The sequence below is a fragment of the Myotis yumanensis genome, unplaced genomic scaffold (genome assembly GCF_028538775.1).
Source record: "Myotis yumanensis isolate MYYU_CA2020_CCGP unplaced genomic scaffold, mMyoYum1.0.hap1 SCAF_18, whole genome shotgun sequence".
Taxonomy (NCBI): domain Eukaryota; kingdom Metazoa; phylum Chordata; class Mammalia; order Chiroptera; family Vespertilionidae; genus Myotis; species Myotis yumanensis.
In genome coordinates, this window is record NW_027223769.1 from 39,620,528 (window position 1) to 39,639,267 (window position 18,740).

An 18,740-nucleotide genomic window follows, 5' to 3' on the forward strand; every position below is an offset into this window, starting at 1 on the left:
CTTGCCGCGGGCTCCGAGGCCCCGGGAGAGGCTAGAGCTGACCACCCAGTGAGCAGTGTCATCGGCTAACTTTCTTCCCATCATGACGGCTGGGCGACGAGGCTGAGGAGGAAGAAGGGCGGGCCCTTCGCGCAGCACCCATCTCGTCGGGGAAGCTGGAGCCACGCTGGCTCCTTGTAGGGGAGCATTTCCAGGCCCTTCTATCCCTTTGTGGCCAAGAGCCTCTCCTGTCCCCGCTGCACCCCGTCGCCCCCAGCCCTGGGGGTGAGAGTGCTGAGGTGAGCACTCCGCCCAGGCTCTGCCATGGGCTCTGCCCTCAGTCCCGGGCCTGACCCTGGGAGGAGAGCGGGCCGGTCCTCAAGCAGCTGCCTCAGGGCGCTGAGCGGCCTCCGTGCCGGCTCCGAGGGGCTGAGCGGGTCCTCCCGGCCTCGGCAAGTCCAGGCACGTCGGCTAGGGGCCAGAGGGACGTGTGGAAATCTTACCTGGTTTAACCAGGATTACCCGGATAAGCCGTTTCCTCGTCCTGTTTGCCACTGGGCCTGGGCGCTGAGCAGACCGTGTGAGTTAGGGTCGGGCCCCTGCCTGCCCCGGGGCTTAACTAATGAGGGGGCTGGACGCCGGTGCTCACCCCCTGGAGAGCCAGGGCCACGGGCTGGGCGAGGGGATGGGCTGAATGACACGGAGAGAGGAGGGACGGCGGCCGAGGAAATGCCAGCTCGGCCCCACAGGCCCAGGGAAGCGGAGTTGGAGTCAGGAGACCTGAGGAGCTGAGCTTGGCACCCCCTAACCCCAGCCCCCATTTCGGACCAAATGAGAAACATGAGCCGCCAGGAGCGAGCAGATGGCGTCTCCAGGCTCCCGGCTCCCGTCCGGCCAAAGCAAACACGGCTGACAGCCGCGGGTCTGCAAACGCCACCGCCATCTGGAACAGGCTCCTGCACTGCGAAGGGGCCACCGCACGGCTGCAGCCGGCCCGTCCCCTCCTGTGGCCGAGCAGTGTCCCTGGTACACACGCACGTCCTCCGGCCCCGCCAGGCCCGGCCACGGCCCTCGGGCCAGCGACCCGGCGTCGGACAAGCCTCCAGGGGACCCGATGTGAGCGAGTTTGCCGCCCAGCGGACCAGGGGAGACAAGGCACCCGCTCTCACGGGGTCAGAGCTGGGGGGCGGCCTGCAGCCAGGGCGGCACTGGCACCGCTCAGGTTTGTACAGAACGTCGGCCGGGCCACGTGGCTGCCGACCGAGTGGCTGACAGACACCAGTGGCCGCCACCCCTGCAACACGTCCTCTCCGGCCCCGGCAGAGGCCAGCCAGCTGGCTGAGGGCAGCGGGGCCCGGGGTGGCCGGGAGGGGCCGTGTCTGAGCATCTCTCCGCGTGGCCAGGACAGCCGCCTGGGGCTGAGCCTGCCTGGGGCTCGGCCTGTGGGTCCGGCAGCAGGAAGGGAGGCCTGGCGGCGGCCCGGCCTGTGCTTACAGCCTCCGCCCTGAAGTAACCCGGCGTTCACTCACTCACAGCCAGACGGCCAGCCGTGGGGGTAGAGCCCCCGCCCCCCGCCTCTTGCCCCTGCCTCCTGCCCCTGCCTCCCGCCCCTGCCTCCTGCCCTCCTCACGCCCCCGCCCTCACCTTTTCATAATAAGTGTTTATAGTTGAAATCATTGGCGCCAGAAGACAACCAGAAACCCACTTCTAAAAGTGGCCGAATGAAGAACCCCAACGGCCAGGGGGCGCTGACCACCCCCCCGACGGGCAAACTCGAACTGGAGCGCACAGGTGGCCATTCCTCCTGGAGGCCTCTGGGCACTCAGTGACCGGCTCCTGACAACAAACCAGAGGCAGAGACAGACAGAGGAGCCTGGGAACGGGAGCCCTCCATCCGCTCCCTCCACAGGGCCTGCCTGCTGGCTCCCCCGAGGCACGTGGATGCCCCTCCAAACTTACTCCACAAAGAAGGGGGGCCGGGCCGGTGTGGCTCAGAGGTTGAGCATCAGCTCATGAACCAGGAGGTCACGGTTCCATTCCTGGTCAGGGCACACGCCCAGGTCCACCGTGGGGGGTGTGCAGGAGGCAGCCAATCGATGATTCTCTCTCATCGCTGATGTCTCTCTCTCTCTCCCTCTCTGAAATCAATAAAAATATATTTTAAGAAAAGAAAAAGCATCTCAGAGGAAGGACCAAGTGGACACAAGATAAAGCCGTCGGTGACTCTCGTGCCACGTCCACCCCTGCCGGAGGGACATGCCCTGGAGCTGGGGCTCCGAGCTTGGCCTCTAGTGGCCGATGAGGCAGCGGGGGCGGCTGGGGGAGCACCCGTCCTCCCCGCCTCGCCTGGGGGTGTAATGTGAGCAGATGGGTTCCGTGGCTGTAAATCACCCCAATTCCTCTGGAACCCATCGCATCGTGCTAACCGTGCTAACCGTGATGGATTCTCGTGGTATTTAAAGAGCGAGACTGTCAATTAGCTTTTATGAGAAGCAGCACAGTCATCGGCTCCCTCGCAGACTCCTTTCTGAAGGAGCCAGTTACTAAAATGGGCGATAATTCGCTTTTATTATAATCTCTCTGCAAGCCAGAGCGAGTCTCCACAATAATTTAGAGTTTAAGTTGCAATCTAAGCGACCTTTTCCTCACGATGACGGCGGAGTGAGGCGTCGCCGTTCTTGGCTGATTCCTTCCCAGGGTGTGAATTGCAGGCCACCGCGTTCCCGCGAAGACCGAGTAACACAGCTGCTCCTAACGGCCTCCCCGGGAGTGACCGCTGTCCTTTCGGAAGCGAATCCATCAAGCCAGACGCTCCCCCTGGGGTCCGAGTCCCCCGAGGCCTCCCGCCCCGGAGGCCAGGTGCCCACAGCGATGACCTTGGTGGAGGGAAGGGCGCGAGTCGCTCTGGCCCAGGCCCCGCCAGGCCCCCTGCCATCCTGCATGTCGTGGGCTCAGACCACCGGGGACTGCAAGTCCTCCTCCTGCAGCTCCGGGAGGCGAGGAGGCTCCAGTGGGAACCGGGAGGAGGAAACACCAGTGTGTGTGAGTTCAGTAGCTGTTTGTTTAATCCCCGTGGGCCGAGGACGTGGGGAGGAGCAAATCCGAAAAATACGGCTGCAGCCCCTCAGGAGCGCCGGGCCCCGGGGACAGACAGGGACCCCCAGCCGAGGGCCAGGCCAGTCGGTTTGCGGTTCTGCCCGGTGAAGAGCGGCCACGGGGTGCGGTCAGAGTGTGTCCTCCCGGAGCCGGCGAAGTCCCTCAGGACAGGGACCGTCCGTCTGTCCGCATCGCCTCCCACAGCGCGGGGCTCACACTTGTTTAATGAACAAACAGATGTCAAACAACAGCAAGAGGAAGTGACAGTTAAGGAGCTTGGACACAGCAGGTCCCGGTTGGACACGGCACAGACTCCCTGCTCGGCCCCGGGGAGCTCAGGAAAGCACCCCACTTCCCGTTTCACCCAGAAACCTCGGTGTCGGAGGGACCAGCATGACGCGCGGAATCCCACAGCTGTGCGGGCAGAGCTGCAGGGGGTCCTCATGGGACTAGCTCTGGGTCCATGTTCTTGACCACACGCAGGACTCTTTCAATAAAAACCCTGGAAAGACTGACAGAGCCACACGGAGAGGAAACCAGCTACGGCCACAGCCTCTGGCCAGGGCAGCCCACCGCCTAGAACGGACTGAAACCACCGCGTGCCCACAGTTCTTGCTGGTGGGCATCTCGCAAGGACTGCCTGAGGCCTCCTCCGGCCGCCGCTCAGAACTGTGGATGGATGTGGGGGGTCGGGGGGGTAGGGCAGGGATTGGGGGGCAGGTGTGTGATGGGGCAGGTGTCCCTGAGCCCTCGGTCAGTCTGTTCACACAGCCGCGACCCCTCCCCTCGATGCCTGCGGGAAACCTGAGAGAGGACTGGCTCCGGAGTGCAGCCCTCGAGCTACACACGAGTCGGTTGTGGGGACGGAGGGGTGTGGGGGGAGGCGTCCCCGCGGACCTACCTGCTGCCAGATGCCTCCCGTGGCTGAGGGGCACCCCCTTCCCTCAGGGCAGTTCAGCGGCCTCTGGGATACTCACTGAGGAGACGGTTCATGATGGAGCCGCCCAGTACCGGTTGCCTGGAACGCACGCAAGCTTTAGTCTGCACCCAGGCCCAGAGCCTCTCTGCTTCTGACGGATGCCCTGCCTGGCCTCGCCCTGTCCCATCCGGGAGATTGAGCGGTGGCTGACAGTTGAACCGCAATTCACCGGCTCTGAAGAAGCCATTCTCATTGAGATTCGAGACCCCTGACCCGAGGTGTCCTGGAGAATGATCGCAGGTGGGTGCCACCCACAGGGTGCAGGGCACATGCACATCAGTCCCTGGGGAGGAGTTACAGGGTAAGCCTTGTCAGAGGGGAGACGCGGTTGTCATGAGGCTGAGCTGCTGGGTTACCTGTCACCCGGGGAGGCCGAGGGTGGGCTCCCACCATGGAGGGACCCGCTGGAGGCAGCAGGAGCATAGCAGGAACGCAGAGGGGTCATTCCTCGAGTGAACAAGGCGAGGGTGGGCCGGGAGCAGAGGTAGCCTGTGTCTGGGGAGCACAGAGGAGAAACCACAAGGACGCCGGCGGGCGCCGGTCAGGACGGCAGTGCCCCTAAGAGGCGGCATCTTGCAGAAGCAGAGCAGAATCTGAAAGGTCGTTTAGACCACACAGTGTGGCGAGGTGGTTCTGAGCAGAAGGAAAGACAGCAAAAAGGTGAAAGATAAAAATATATTTTTTAAAAAAGAGAGAGAACGGAAGCCTCAGAGACACTTGGCAGGTGGAGTGAGAACGTTCTGATTTCAAGGGGGCTGGGAGGTTCCCGCCAAGGCTCTGGCCTCTTGCCTTCCTATGGAGCGGTTCCGCTCTGCTCATGAACCAGCATCTCAATCTCTCTCTCTCTCTCTCCTCTCTCTCCCCGTCTCTAAAAAAAAAAATCAATAAACAATTATTTTCTTTTTTTAAAAGTCTGTACATGTACCTGGAAAAAAATGCAACAAAAATATGTGAAATTAAGTGAAGTCTGAGAGCTTCACCTCCAGGGACACAGCTCAGAGCTGCGGAGGGGACGCTGAGGGGCGGCGTGCGAGTGACGAGCAAACCAACCGGGTCCAAGACAACGAGGGCTGGGATGACGCGTTGCTGAGCTCATGCTGAAGTGGGGACACCAGGCGGCACGAGAGAAAGGGGGGGTGCTTATCTGGTCCAAAGTGGCCCTGTGATGGCTGGGAAAGTCATCCTTCTAGACTTTCCGGTTGGTGGGAGCCCTGGTGAAGGCCCTGCCACCCACACAGAAAAAAATTGGGGAGAATACGCGTTTTGCAATTTCCTGATCTGTTTGGAATTTGCACAAAAGATCTTAACCACCATGGCAATTAGAGGAGAAGGAAAAGCGTTTGGCAGATCGATGGGTAAGACACCAGGGACGCGTGTTGAACATGCCCGGAGATGCTGCTGGTTAGTTTGGGGCTGACGCTTGGAAAGAAAAGCCAGCCCATTTTCTAAACCAACAAGTGGGGTTTCTGACAGGTGAGCACCTTTGAAGTTCAGTTACGCCAGGAGCAGCCAGAAATTAGGTGTGTAACTTCCCACAAAGGTTTCGGCTTGTGCAGTAGACAGTCGCCGGAGCCCAGCCCAGTGAGGAAAACACACAGAGTGCTAATGTCCGGGGGGTGTCCATGCATCGGGAGAGGGGACTGCGGGAGGGTGAGAACGTGTGGCATACCAGGCCGGTGTGGCTCAGTTGGTTGGGTGTGGTCCTGTGTGCCAAAAGGTTGCTGGTTCGATTCCTGGTCAGGGCACATGCCCGGGTTGCAGGCTCCATCCCCAGTAGAGGGCGTGTGGGAGGCAGCCAATCAACGATTTTCTCATCGATGTTTCTCTCTCCCTCTCCCTTTCTTTCTAAAAGTCAATAAAAACATAAAAAACCCCACCAATGTGTCGCTCATAAACATGCCATCAGCGGTGTGGATCTGGCGCCTGCCTCCACGTATTGTGGAAAATTACAGAATTAGTGCAGGGCGCCGAGGGGGCTGCCGGCTGAGTCTGGGGCTGAACGTCAGTCACCTGTTCCAATGCCTTTAACCAAAAACCAGCAGGCGGGGCCAGGCCTACCTCTTCATCGTTGGGGCCAGACCTGGAGCTCACCCACCCAGGCCCCTGACGGATGTGCGGCCGGGGCTACTTCTGTTCTAAGTGAAAGAGAACCCAACCCGAGTGAGTGACAAATAGTGTCCCCGCGTCCGTCCACCAACCAGCAACCCCTTACTTTCCCGAGACCAGTCCCTTCTGCGCTTCAAAGAGCCGCACCCACAGCCCTGATGGGGGATGCCCCTCGGCCCTGGATGGAGTCATGTTTCCAGGGGTTTGGGCCCAGAAGTGCTGGCGCCAGAGGCCAAGGGGCCCGAGGTGACTGCTCTGCCTCGGTGCCCCTGCTCCCCGATTACGTGGATTACGTGGCAACTCAGGACGGAGCAGCACAGAAGCCAGAAAAAGCTCAATCCTTGAGGTTCTTACTCTAATTCTTCCCTATCAACAGCTGCCCTCAGGCCAGAGGCCCACAAGTTCAGCCTCACGCAACTCGGCTGGGGCTTTGAAAATCCCAGTGCCCACACGACCTCCCCCATGTGAATCAGCTCAAAACTATGAATGGCGGGGGCGGGTGCCGGCAGTTTGTCCAGCTCGGTGGCTGATTCCAGCAGCTGCGCAGTTGGAAGACTGTCCTGGGGCTATGGGAAACGCTGTGGGCTCCCGGCAGAGGTGTTAAAATTCCGACTTCCCGAAGACCTGAGGCCTGTTACGCCAGGATCTCAGGCAGTGGGTCAGGCCTCAGTGGCTTCTAAAGCTTCCAAATCATTCTAACGAGCAAACAGGGTTGAGAACCGCTTCCACAGGCAAACGCCCTCATGAGAAATTCAGGGGGCCTCGGTGCCCCTGCCTGCCCTTCCCGGGGAGCCACTGGGCTGAACCCGCCCCTAATCGTTGCTGCCACTACGAGGAGCAGTGGACGGGTGTCACTGTCTAACTAGAGCGTGCGCGATGGGCTGCACATTGTTCAGTGGTCAAGGCCGAGCGCATTGGCTCTCGTTATGTGCTCGGTCCTCAGAGCTCCCACACCTCCCCCCTCCCCTCGCCCCAGCCGGCTGTCTTCATGAAATCGGCTTTCTTTTTAAGGTTCCACACGCCACACTGTCTCCGTCTGGCTTATGTCACTTAGCACAGTGCCCGGGGCTCAGCCGCGGTTGCAAACGGCAGACATGGGTTTCTAGGACCAAGCTTGGGTATTTCCTTGCTCTTTTCAAAGAACCAGCTTTTGGATTCATAGTCATAATCCCGGAAAGGTCAGCGGCGGGAAAAGCCCTTTACTGAGGGGAGTTCAGCCTCGTTCTCCATCAGCTTCAAACACCACGGCCCGTGTGGGCCTGAGCGGAGCCCGGGAGCCTGGGTGCCCAGGACACACGGCTCAGTCCTTCCTGTCCACCTTCCTGCCTCGGACAAGCATTGCCCAATTCACCTGCTCGATGGCCTTTCTGCCCCGAGCACCACGTGCCCTCCCGATGCCGGGTGCAGCGTGAGGAAGGGGTGAACTGGCACGCGGCACTTCTGTCTGACGTTTACACCCCACATCGGAGCCTGGCGTCCTTACCGGAGACCAGACATAAGCCTGTCCCGTGCCCCGTGGGCCGCACCTGCTCACCGCCTTTCTAGTCGGTGAGAGGGAACTGGACCACCTTCGGCACCAGCACGGCCGCCGCCATGTCCTGATACGCTGGCTGCTGCTTTTATAGCCCGAGCCCCTGGGTGGCCAGCTCCCCCCGGAAGCCCTGACCACGGAACTTAGGCCCGTTTGAGATGTACGTGTGGTCACAGGGGACCCAGTGGTATTACGACCCATGGCCCCACAGCAGACGACACCTCGAGTAGCTGACTCCGCAGGCAGGCTGCTGCGCGTTCGCAGCGGTGTGTCACCAGGTCGTTGGGCCCCCGGAACTGGAGGCAGGCGGGAGGCGAGTTCACCCTGGCATGTGCCCACCCACACTTCATAGTGAGAAGTGTTTCTGCAAATCCAACTGGAAGCAGCACCTTGCAACGTAACCTCTCCAGAAACGCCAGCGGGCAGGGCGTACGCGCACCACTCTCCTGCCTCTGATGGGGCTGCAGCAGGAGCGGGTGCGGGTGGGGGTGGGGGATGGGAGGGAAGAAGCAACAGGGCTGAACTCCCATGTGGGAAAGCTTCTCTCGGATAACATCCCGCCACCACCTCTTAAAACTGAAGAATTCTAGTTACTAACCCACGCCCCAGTGACGGACAGACGTCCTGGTGGGTCGCAGGAGCTGGGGCTCAACTCGGAGCTGAACACCCGGTCCAGGACGTCCCCAGGGTCAGTCAGCAGTGTCACAGGCGTGTGTGTCTGTGCATGCGTGAGCGCGCGCTGGACGGGAGAGGACCAGCTGGCGCAACCCGGCATCCCGAGCTCTGCAGAATCCGTGGCCCCGACACAAAGGCAGTAAACGAGTCAGACTTCACAGCATCTTGTACAGCAGCCAGTGACTTTAATGGAAGGAACCATCAGACACCGCCCGCCCCCAAGCCTCCCAGCCGACAGCGCTGACAGTGGCTTCTTCATTAAGGTGAAGGCGTGAAGGTGTTCAAATCAGATTCAGCTCATTTCACATGAACATCACAAGGGCACTGTCCGCAGATCTCACTCGTACAAACCAACCCCGCGAGTACACACCTGCTCTCAGGCACCTTCTCTGAGGAGACGCGAGGACGAAAGAGCCTGCACCTCGAGCTGGGGCCTAGCCAACCACCACGACGTCGTCGCTGGTGAACTCGTAGTAGGGAACCTCGAGGTTGAGGGGCGCAGGCCCCTTCCGGATCCTGCCAGAGGCGTCATAGTGGGAGCCGTGGCAAGGGCAGTAATAGCCACCATAGTCGCCCGCGTTGGCAATGGGCACGCAGCCGAGATGCGTGCAGACCCCGATCAGGATGACCCACTCCGGCTTCTTCACGCGCTCCAGGTCGTGCTGGGGGTCCCGCAGGTGGGACACGTCCACGGCAGCCTCCTGCTCCACCTCCTTCTGGGTGCGGTGGCGCACGAACAGCGGCTTGCCTCTCCACTTGAAGGCCATGTTCTTGCCCTCCGGGATGTCGGACAACTTGATTTCGATTTTGGACATGGCCAGCACGTCGGCCGAGGCACTCATGCTGGAGACAAACTGGGAGACGACATTCTTGGCGGCGTAGGCGGTGGCCACCGTTGTGGTCGCCGTTACCAAGTAGGAGAAGCCCTTCCTGGCCTCGCTGCTCTCCTTGGAGGACTTGGTGCTGTCCTGCACCTCGGCGCGGCGGTAGTCGGAGAAGTCGGGCACTCTGACGTCCGTGTGGGAGTAACGGACAGAGGCAGGGGCTGCAAGGCAAACGGAGGGGGAAGCACAATTAGACACCAGGCAACAGACCAGTATAAGTTCATGAGCAAGAATCAAATTATAAAGATGCGGAAAACCACTCACTGGCCTCAGAAATGGCCAACGAGCAGTCTAGCGTACAAAACACAAGCGGAATGAAGCCACCACGACCGACCACACCGGTTCGGGATCGTAAGACACCGCGCACACGGAGGCCTCCTTACTGAGCACCGCGGAGTCCGCGTTCACAGCGACTCGGCGTCAAGTTGGAAGGTCAACTAGCACTGAATGAGCAACATTTTAAACTCCCCGAACCCAAGGTGCGGGACATGCTCCACAGCTGTGTGACGTCCCACACTCTCTGGGTGAGAGACCCTACACGCACCCAGTCTGCGATACACTGATGTGCGAGATCAGCTTGTAAACCCTCTCATTGCCTTTCTGTCTGTTGCCTGAAAGAGCTGCTACAAACTCACAAAATACTCATTACAAGACAACAGTCAGCCCCCAGGGCCTGCAGCATAACTTTAGCTGCAGAAAACGTAGCGATCTCTCATTAGTATTGCTTTAACTTCAAGTGAAAGCCCTGTGGGCAGGAAGGGGTGCCCTGACCAGAATAAGCAGCCATCAAAGTCACATCACATCTCCAAGTCCCAGTCATGTCAATGCAGCGGGGGCGACACCTCTAGGAGCAGGCCCCGCCTCTCCTCCCACGGCGGGTCTCCACGGCCACCACGCAGGCCACAGGCCAGATACTCATGTCAAATGACTGTTAAAGAAGAAACAATGACTGTCCGTGTAATACTTTGGATGTAAGTCATTCACTTTTTACTTTATTTTTTTAAAGATCACATCCCGCTGTCCTATAGCATTTAAAAATGTCTGGGAAAAATGAACTTACTGGTATCACATCTGAGCATGTTTCAGGAAGCAAATCTCTTTGCAAACTGTACTTTCATTTTAGGACATCTGCCAAGTTTCCCTGTTTAGAAAGTGGAACAGTAAAAACCCCTCTTTTAGAAAACGTGCTGTTTCCCAAATAAAGTGTATTTTCGTAGAAGCTGCAGTTCTACGGGCTCTCCAGGCCCATCGCTGACGGGAGCCGATGGTGCTCACACACAGGGAACCCATCATGATCCCTTGAGGCGCGGTCCTGGCTAACCCAGCCGTGTCCGGAGGGAACCAGGACACAGGCAGTGACGTCACCTGAGGTACCGCCCTCCCTCCACCTGCGGCTAATCTGCCAGAGGCTGGGGACGGGGCAGAGATGCACTCCTTTCCCTCAGCATCACCTGGGAATGCACAGGAGATACGCATCGTACCTACAAGAGGAAGGAAGTAAACACTTCTACACTGAAAACGGTAGCACGGCCTCCACGGTGGACAGCACACAGGAAACACAGAGACACCAGCGAGAGGGCCGGGCAGGCTCCTCTGGAGACCTGTGGGCAAGGCCCCGCTGTCCACCCCGTTCTGTGCAGGTCACTTCACGGGGCTGCACCATCGCGAGCGCCGGGAATGAAACGCCAGCAAGGAACTCACCCTCTAAAGGGCTCCCTGAACCGTGGCCGGCACCAACAGCAAAGGTGCCGGGCAGACTCAGCTCCGACAGCAAAACCAGCTACTTGTTGCAATAGCCCTCTACCTGTCAGAGCTAAGGCGTCACAACAGACCGCGGGCTGTCTCTGCCTGTCCTGTTTGTTTAAGGTCAGCTCTGGGGCACCTGGGCACCGTCCTCCTCAGCTCGGACCCACCCCCTCTGCTCCCCCTCACAAACCACCTGGACAGCCACCGTGAGCTGAGCTGCAGGCGGGAGGCGCGGGCACAGGCAGGCCTGCCTGGCGGAAGCTCCACGGGGACAGGTAAGCCGGCTTTTAGGAGAAACCCTGTAGCCGGGGCGGCCGATCTCACGGGTGCTTCACCTTTGCTATGAAACGCTCTCCGCCCCCACGGCTTCCCACCCCATCCGCAGGCCTGAACAGCTTTTCCAAACCCAATGGTGCCCCAACCCCCTGCCATGTTTTCATCAGAAACATCTGGCCCCACCGTGCGCGGAACCCCAGGTGGTGGGAGCTAGAGACGCTCGCCACACCCTCAGCTCAGGGTCAGTCACCGCACAAGCGGGTGAAGGTGTCCTGAACCTTAAAGCGTAAAGGAAGCAGCAGACACAAGCCTCCCGGACGGCAGGGACGGGGTACTGGGAACGAGGGGGAGTCCGCTGGGGGTGCAGGGCAGGGCCGAGTGGAGGCAGAATCGTGGGGCAACGAGGTCGCCATGCAGGGCAAGAGCCACCAACTCAAGTGTCACCGGGCCAGGCAGGTGCCGGCTCGGGTGGGCCTGGTGGGGGGGGGGGGGGGGGACCTGGCCCAGCACCAGGTGGGCAGCCCTAAGGTCCGGGCCGCCCGCTCGGGACGCCAGGACGGGGGTGAAGAGGAAGGAAGAGGCGGCGCTGGGACCCGAGGGCAGAGGGCAGGGGGCGCCCTTCCTCATTGCAAGGTGGGGGCCTCCTCCCCGCTCCGCCTGTGGTTCTGGAGGCCGACGACCCTGTGAGTGACCTTGAGGCCGGGGCTGTGCGTCATCGTGCGGGGTTGGGGTGTCGGGGGGCGCACCGAGGGGAACGCCCCTCGACGGACAGCAGCTCCCGCGGTGAGCGCTTACGAGGTGCCCCGGCCCCCGTGTCCCAGCGGCCGTGCGTGGGGCTTTCCCACCGGAGCCTCAGGTACGACCCAGAATTCGGGACAATCCCGACCCGCTTCCCTGGTGGGAAAAGGCCGCCGGAGCCGCCAAGGCCGTCAGCCTCCGGGGGCAGTCGGACCCCGCGTTCCCGATGGGGGTCCAAAGCCGAGCCCGAGGCTGGGACGCGGCCTGGCCGCCCACGGGGGTGGAGGGCGGAGGTGCGCGGCCCCGCCCAGGACCCGTTTCATCTCCCCCGGACCCCGCCCTCCTCCGCGGGCCCCTGGGCCTGGGACCCGGAGAGCGAGGGGGGGCCCCGGCTCACCATTAAGGCCCACGACGGCGACCAGAGGCCCGCTCGCGGCCTGGCCGTTCAGGGACTCCCGGCAGAGGAAGGGCCGCTTCACGTCCAGCACCGGCGGCTCCGGGGCCGGGGGCAGCGCGGCCTGCACCAGGGGCCGCAGCGCGCCCGCCACCGCGCGGGAAGAGGCCGACAGGACGGGCGCGAACGGGCCCGAGCGGGCAGCGACCGACAACATGGCGACGGCTGCTCCAAACTCCAGCCGGTCACAGAGACGACCTTCCGCCCGCCGCGCAGGCGCGGGGAGGCGCAGGCGGCGCGGGCCCCAGACGTCAGCGCGCCGGGTGGGCGGGGCGTGCGTCGGAGGCGGGGCCAAGAGCCCAGGCTGAGGGCGGGGCCGCGCGGGGAGGCAGGGCTGCCGGCTTGTCTGTCTGTCTGTCTGTCTGTCTGTCTGTCTGTCTGTCTGTCTGCAGGGCGGTCTCGCGGTCGCTGTCCTGGGATCTGCCCCATGAAAGGGGCCGAGGAGGCCGCCAGGAGCGTCTCGTGGCCGAGTCTGCGGTCCCTTAGGGCGAATACGTCATCCATGGGGCCCTAGGGATCAGAATAAATTTCCGTAATAGTTTAAATGCGGATAATAATAGTTCTTAACATACGTGCATATGCCCGTGTTCCCAAAAATGTATACACACTTTCCCTGATAGCTCAATTGAAGTTTCTTTTCAGGTTTAACCCATTGGAATTATGTAAAGTGTGTATACATTTCGGGGGACACTATATATATATAAAAAATAGGGTACACATATAAAACCTAAAAGACAGACCGGCATATAGTAACTGCTACGTATTTACTATGATGACTATTCTCATTACCTAAAACAAAAAAGTTTTAAAAAGGCCAGGGACTTGTGTGAAAGCTTAACGATGACGATGATGATGATAATGGCTTGCGTTTATTAATCATTTACTGTGTTAGGTTGTGTGCTTTCCCTTCATTCTTTCACTGATAGTCCAGGTCCCCGTGAGGGAACCGAGGCCCCGCACCCAGGGCTGGAGAGGCGGAAAGGGGTGAAGTGGAAGGGCCGCTTCACGTCCAGCACCGGCGGCTCAGGGGAGTCGCCCGAGTCTGCTCCTAACCACCCGCTTCCTGAGTGAGACTTCAGGGCCTGCGGGGCTACGTCTTTAAATGGTTTCCTGTCCCGGGGCAGAAAGGTGCTCCCTTTTACTTCCCTTTCAGTCCTTTGGTTCCAGCACTGAGAAAGGCCCAGCTTGATGCTACTATGTCTTGAATTCCTAACATTTGCTCCTCTCCCCTTGAATTCAAAGACCTCAGCAGGACGTGGAATCCAGAGGGTTTAATAACATCATTTATTTTTTTTGTATTTATTCTCTAGCCATACTGATTTTCCAAAGACTATAGTGAGATTTGTTTTACATTTCTCTAGACAAGAATGAGCTCATTTAAATGTTAACTATTAAGACAGTGTACAGATTTGGCAGAATTGTGATGTGGTGGGAGTATAAACCAATGAAGTTCCTGGGTGCTTTGCATGGGCTCTGTGACCTGGGCACGTTTCCTAGCCCCTCTAGCCTCAGTCTCCTCACCTGTAAAATGGGATGGTAGTGATGCCACCTGGGAGGAGCAAGCGGACTGATTTGTGGGCAGCACCTGCGAGGGGCCTGGCACACCCTGAGCCAGGTGAGGGTTTGCTGGCGTTGTTTTATCTGACTCCTCACATCCCCTCCCTCCTCCTCACTTCCTTGGATTCCTGCTCGTTTATGTCCCTTTCTCCAGGCCCGCAGCATGCTCACCGCTTCCTCCGGGCCCTCCTCGGGGCCTGGGTCTTGGCTGTGCTGCCGAGGCTGTGGAAGGGGGTGGTCATCTTGGACTGTCTCGTGGATCCAGTGTGATCACGGGGTCCTAGCCAGGGAGACGCCGGAGGTCAGAGGGGAGAAGGAACCATGCTGTTGACTTTGAAGATGGAGGAACGTGTTTGCCTCATGAAGCTGGAAAAGGCCAGGAAACAGAGGCTTCCTGGAGCCTCGGGAAGGCAGCCCTGCGGACCCATCCCAGACGCTGAGCTCCAGGACTGCAGACGGATACAGTTGTGGTCATTTGCTAGGGCGACCGAAGGAACTAGTGCACACACACGTCTCTTTTTCCTGGAAACTGGAAAGTCTAACCGTGTTAGTCCTGGATCCTCACGAAGAGAAAGCCTGGGGCGAGTATTCGCTTCCTGGTCTGGTCCTGTCCCACCTTGTCCACTGCATTCCGTCCCATCACCCAGCTGCCCGCTGAGGTTGCTGAGGGGACCGCCGGCTTGGACCGCCCAGGAACAAACCCGATCTGTTGCCAAAAGAAATGAACTGCCAGCAGCCCTGGAGCCTCCGGCCGAGCCGGGAGTTGTATTCCGAGGCCTCCTGTCCCCAAGACCTGACGTTTCTGCCTGCGCCATGGGCTGCGGTGGGGTCCCGGCGGGGAGCGCGACCTTAGACTGCGCCAGGGTTCTCCCAGGATTGTCCTCGAGGTGCATTTATGACAGCAGCTCTGTGCACGGTCCTGGGTCCCCCCAAGCCCGTGAGACCCCTGTGCCCTGCCTGGGGGACGGGCCTCCTGGCCACCTCGCCTCGCGCTTAGAGAGGCCACCGCCTCCCCCGGTGAAGGGCCTGTCTGCCCGTTTCCGCGCCATCACCCCGGGAGAGGCCTGGCTGCCTGCTTCCCGCTCCAGCCCTTGTCACAGTTTCAGCTTCTCCCCTCGGCCCACGTCCCTCCCCGGCCAGCCAGGCGTGAAGACTGACAGCCACTTGTAACGGCACAGACTGTCCCCACTGAAGCCACTTCAAATGCATCGCTGCTCCGTAACCCCCGCCCCCGGGGCGATCCTGTGCCCCACCCTCTCTGAGCGCTGGCAGCCCTGGGAGGAGCGGGAGTCCCGGGAGAAGTGGGATGCGGATGCGGATGCTGTAGCCACTGGCTCCTCCTAACGCTCCCCACATCCATTAGGTGTGATTAATGGGCGGCATGTGGAGAAGCGTATGGATCCCCCCCCCCCCCCCCATCAGCTGCGTGCGCACGTGCGCCCATCTCTTGCCAGGCAGGCTGCTGCAGAGGCACCGAAAGCTCCCCTTCCCCCCAACTGGATGGTAGCAGGTGCCCCTGGAAAAGGTGTCGAGTTAATTGGACTCATTTGTAGAGAATCATCACTGGAGCCGGGGCGGCCGGGGCAGCTGCCAAGGTTGGGCCCGAGCCCTCCGCTTGCTGCGAGGCCCTTGGGCAGTTCTGCAGCTCTCTGGGCTTGGGTGCCCCCCCTCTGGCCACCGGCATGGCAGCTGCGTAGGTCAAACGAGAAAGTTTATTTGTGCTTATTTCCACACGATGGGTCCAGGCAGCGGAGTGCCAAGCGCCTGCTATTTCACTGTCTTCCAGGGGAGCCAGGAGGGGCAGCCATTTGTCCAAAAGTCCTTTCATCCCTGAATCTCGAGCTCTTTCCCCAGCACATCAGCAACACATCCAGCTGCAAACCCTTCAGAGTTAAAGATTAAAGTTAAAAATATAACTTTGGCCCAGCCGGTGGGGCTCAGTGGTTGAGTGTTGATCTATGAACCAGGAGGTCACGGTTCGATTCCCGGTCAGGGCACATGCCCGGGTTGTGGGCTCGATCGCCCCCAGTGTGGGGCATGCAGGAGGCAGCCGATCAGTGAGTCTCATCATGGATGTTTCTATCTCTCTCTCCCTCTCCCTTCCTCTTTGAAATCAAGAAAAATATATTTTTTAAAAAACACCCATAATTTTGAAAAACCACTTGCTTTGTGAGTGCGCTCGCCTACTGCTTCTTATGATTCTTTTTCACAAAAGAAGGAACTCCGTGTGGCATGAGGACCACAGAACAGACCGAATGACAAGCCCTCCGCATCAGAAGGCGACAGCTACTGACCAGCTCTCCCGCATGGAGCTCTCCGCATGGCGCGGTGCTGATTCATAAGCCATCGACTCCCAGGTGCCTGTGTGCCTCCACTCAATGCCATCGCCTAAAAGCGCTGAATTATAAATGGGGCCATAAAATACAACGGAAAGGTATTAGGAATTAGTCGTTTTAATGAGGAGGAATAATTAATTGATCGTCGCGACGTATTGATCTACAACTTCTTTAATTCTCTGCAATTTAATTTGTCAAATTCGAGTCCAAATAATGGATGATTTCTCCTATCAACGGTCGAGCTGGGAGGGATGGGGATGATGAAAGATGAGAGGCAGGGACTGCAGACCTGGGGGCCCTGCACAGCGGCCGGAGCGCTCCATCTTCTGGAACAGAGAGGAGTGGGGGTGGGCTCGGGGTTTCTTTTAGCCCAGAAAGTGTAGAAAAATGAAATTGTTGGCCAATATTGAAAAATGTGGAGGTTACACACACACACACACACACACACACACACTCATATATGGATCTATGTTGAGAAAGAAGAACAAAGTTGGAGGGTTCCCATTGTCTGGTTGCAAACTATACTACAAGGCTCCAGTAATCAAAACAGCATGGCACTGGCACAGACACAGATACACGCAAAAAAAAAAATGAAGCTGGTCACCTTACACCATATACAGAAATAAACACAAAATTAATTAAAGACTTACATGTAACCCCCGAAACCACAAAACTAGAGAAAAACCTAAGCAGTAAACTCTTCACCTTCACCGTCAGCATTCTGTTTTTGGATATGTCTCCTAGGGCTAGCGCAACAAAAGCAAAAATCGACAAATGACACGATGTCAAACTGAAACGCTTTTGTCCAGCCAAGGAAACAATCAACAAAACAAAAAGGCAACCTACTGAATGGGAGAAGACATTTGCAAATGATACATCCAGTCAAGGGTTAGTATCCAAAATATATAAAGAACTCATATGGCTCAACATAAAAAACAACAGTAATCCAACGAAGAAGTGGGCAGAGGACCGGAATGGACACTTCTCCAGAGAAGACACACAGATGGACCACAGACGCATGAAAGGGTGCTCAGCGTCACTAACCATCGGAGATTCGCCATATACGGCCCCCCTACAATCACCCAGTGGCCCGTCATCTCACACCTGTCAGGGTGGCCATCACCACAGAGACAACAAATGACAAGGGTGCGGAGAAAAGGGAACCCTCGTGCACCATGGGTGGGAGTGTACGTTGGTGCAGTCACTGTGGAGATCATTTTGGAGGTTCCTCAAAAAATTACAGATGGAACTGCTGTACAACCCAGTGATTCCACTTCTGGGCATTTATCCAAAGAAAGCCAAAACACTCATTCAAAAAGACATAGGCACCCCATGTTCATTGCAGCATTGCTTACAGTAGCCAAGGTGTGGGATACAATATGCATGTATGTTATGTATACAATGGAATATTAGTCATACAGACAAATGAAATCTTTGGCTCAACCTAAGTCACAGGGACATAATGTAAAGCCTAGGAAATATAGTCAATAATAGCACACTAATTAATATAACATGTGACTAGCCTGATCCTGGTGAGCACTTCGTAAGGTATAGAAACGTCGACTCAGGATGTTGTGCACCTGAAAATAAGTAGTATTGTGTGCCAATTATACCTTAAAGAAAAAAGAAAAAAAAAAGACAGGTGACATCCAGGGGAAAAGTAGTAAGAATAATGCCTGATTTCTTACCATAGACACTGGGAGCCAGAAGAAGTAGGCACAACATAATTAAAGTCCCGAAGGCAGAAAAGAACTGCCAACTGAGAATTCTCCATTTAGAGAAAAGATCCCTCAGAAACGGATGTAAAATAAAGACAGTTTTGTGAGCCACAAACTGTGATAATTTGTCACCCGCAGACCCTGCACTACAAGAAATGCCAGAGAACGTTCCTTAAGCCAAAGAAATAGGAGCTCTGGAAACAGTGAATATAAAATATTTTACATTTTCTTAAAAAAAAAATACATGACTTCTTTCTTAAAAAGCTTGCAGTTTAACACTAAACTATGGAGACAGTTTTACTCCCACAGCGATAGGCTTATTCTATAGAGTGTGTCTATGCAACGAACAGCACTGAGTACGAAGTAGCAACCTGAAATACACTCTCAGTCGCCCCTAATTTAGGAAAGCGACCTGACATTAACCACAAGTAGAACGGGCCAAGTAAAAGGCGGATACTGTGAACCCTAGAATCACTAAAGACCGAATGCAAAGCTATGCAGATAGAAAGCCAACAGGGAAACGTAGATGAAATAATATAGTATTTTACTAACACAAAAGAGGGAAAAAGTAGGCCCAGAGAACCACAGCGACAAAGACGGGTGAATAGAAACCCTAGGAAAGCGGCCGACCTCACCGCGTCAGCCATTGCACCCGAGGTGAAAGG

At 57.7% G+C, this 18,740-nt stretch overlaps 1 protein-coding gene across 1 annotated transcript; it reads right to left on the minus strand.

Annotated features, from left to right (window-relative positions):
* Positions 1-8,531: 8,531 nt before the first annotated feature.
* Positions 8,532-12,674, minus strand: UQCRFS1 (ubiquinol-cytochrome c reductase, Rieske iron-sulfur polypeptide 1). Its single transcript, XM_070398283.1, has 2 exons — positions 12,408-12,674; positions 8,532-9,411 (listed from the first exon to the last, which is right to left on the minus strand). Exons 1-2 carry the CDS (start codon positions 12,619-12,621, stop codon positions 8,801-8,803), a joined length of 825 nt encoding a protein of 274 aa, XP_070254384.1. The 5' UTR covers positions 12,622-12,674; the 3' UTR covers positions 8,532-8,800.
* Between the last annotated feature and the right edge of the window lie 6,066 nt (positions 12,675-18,740).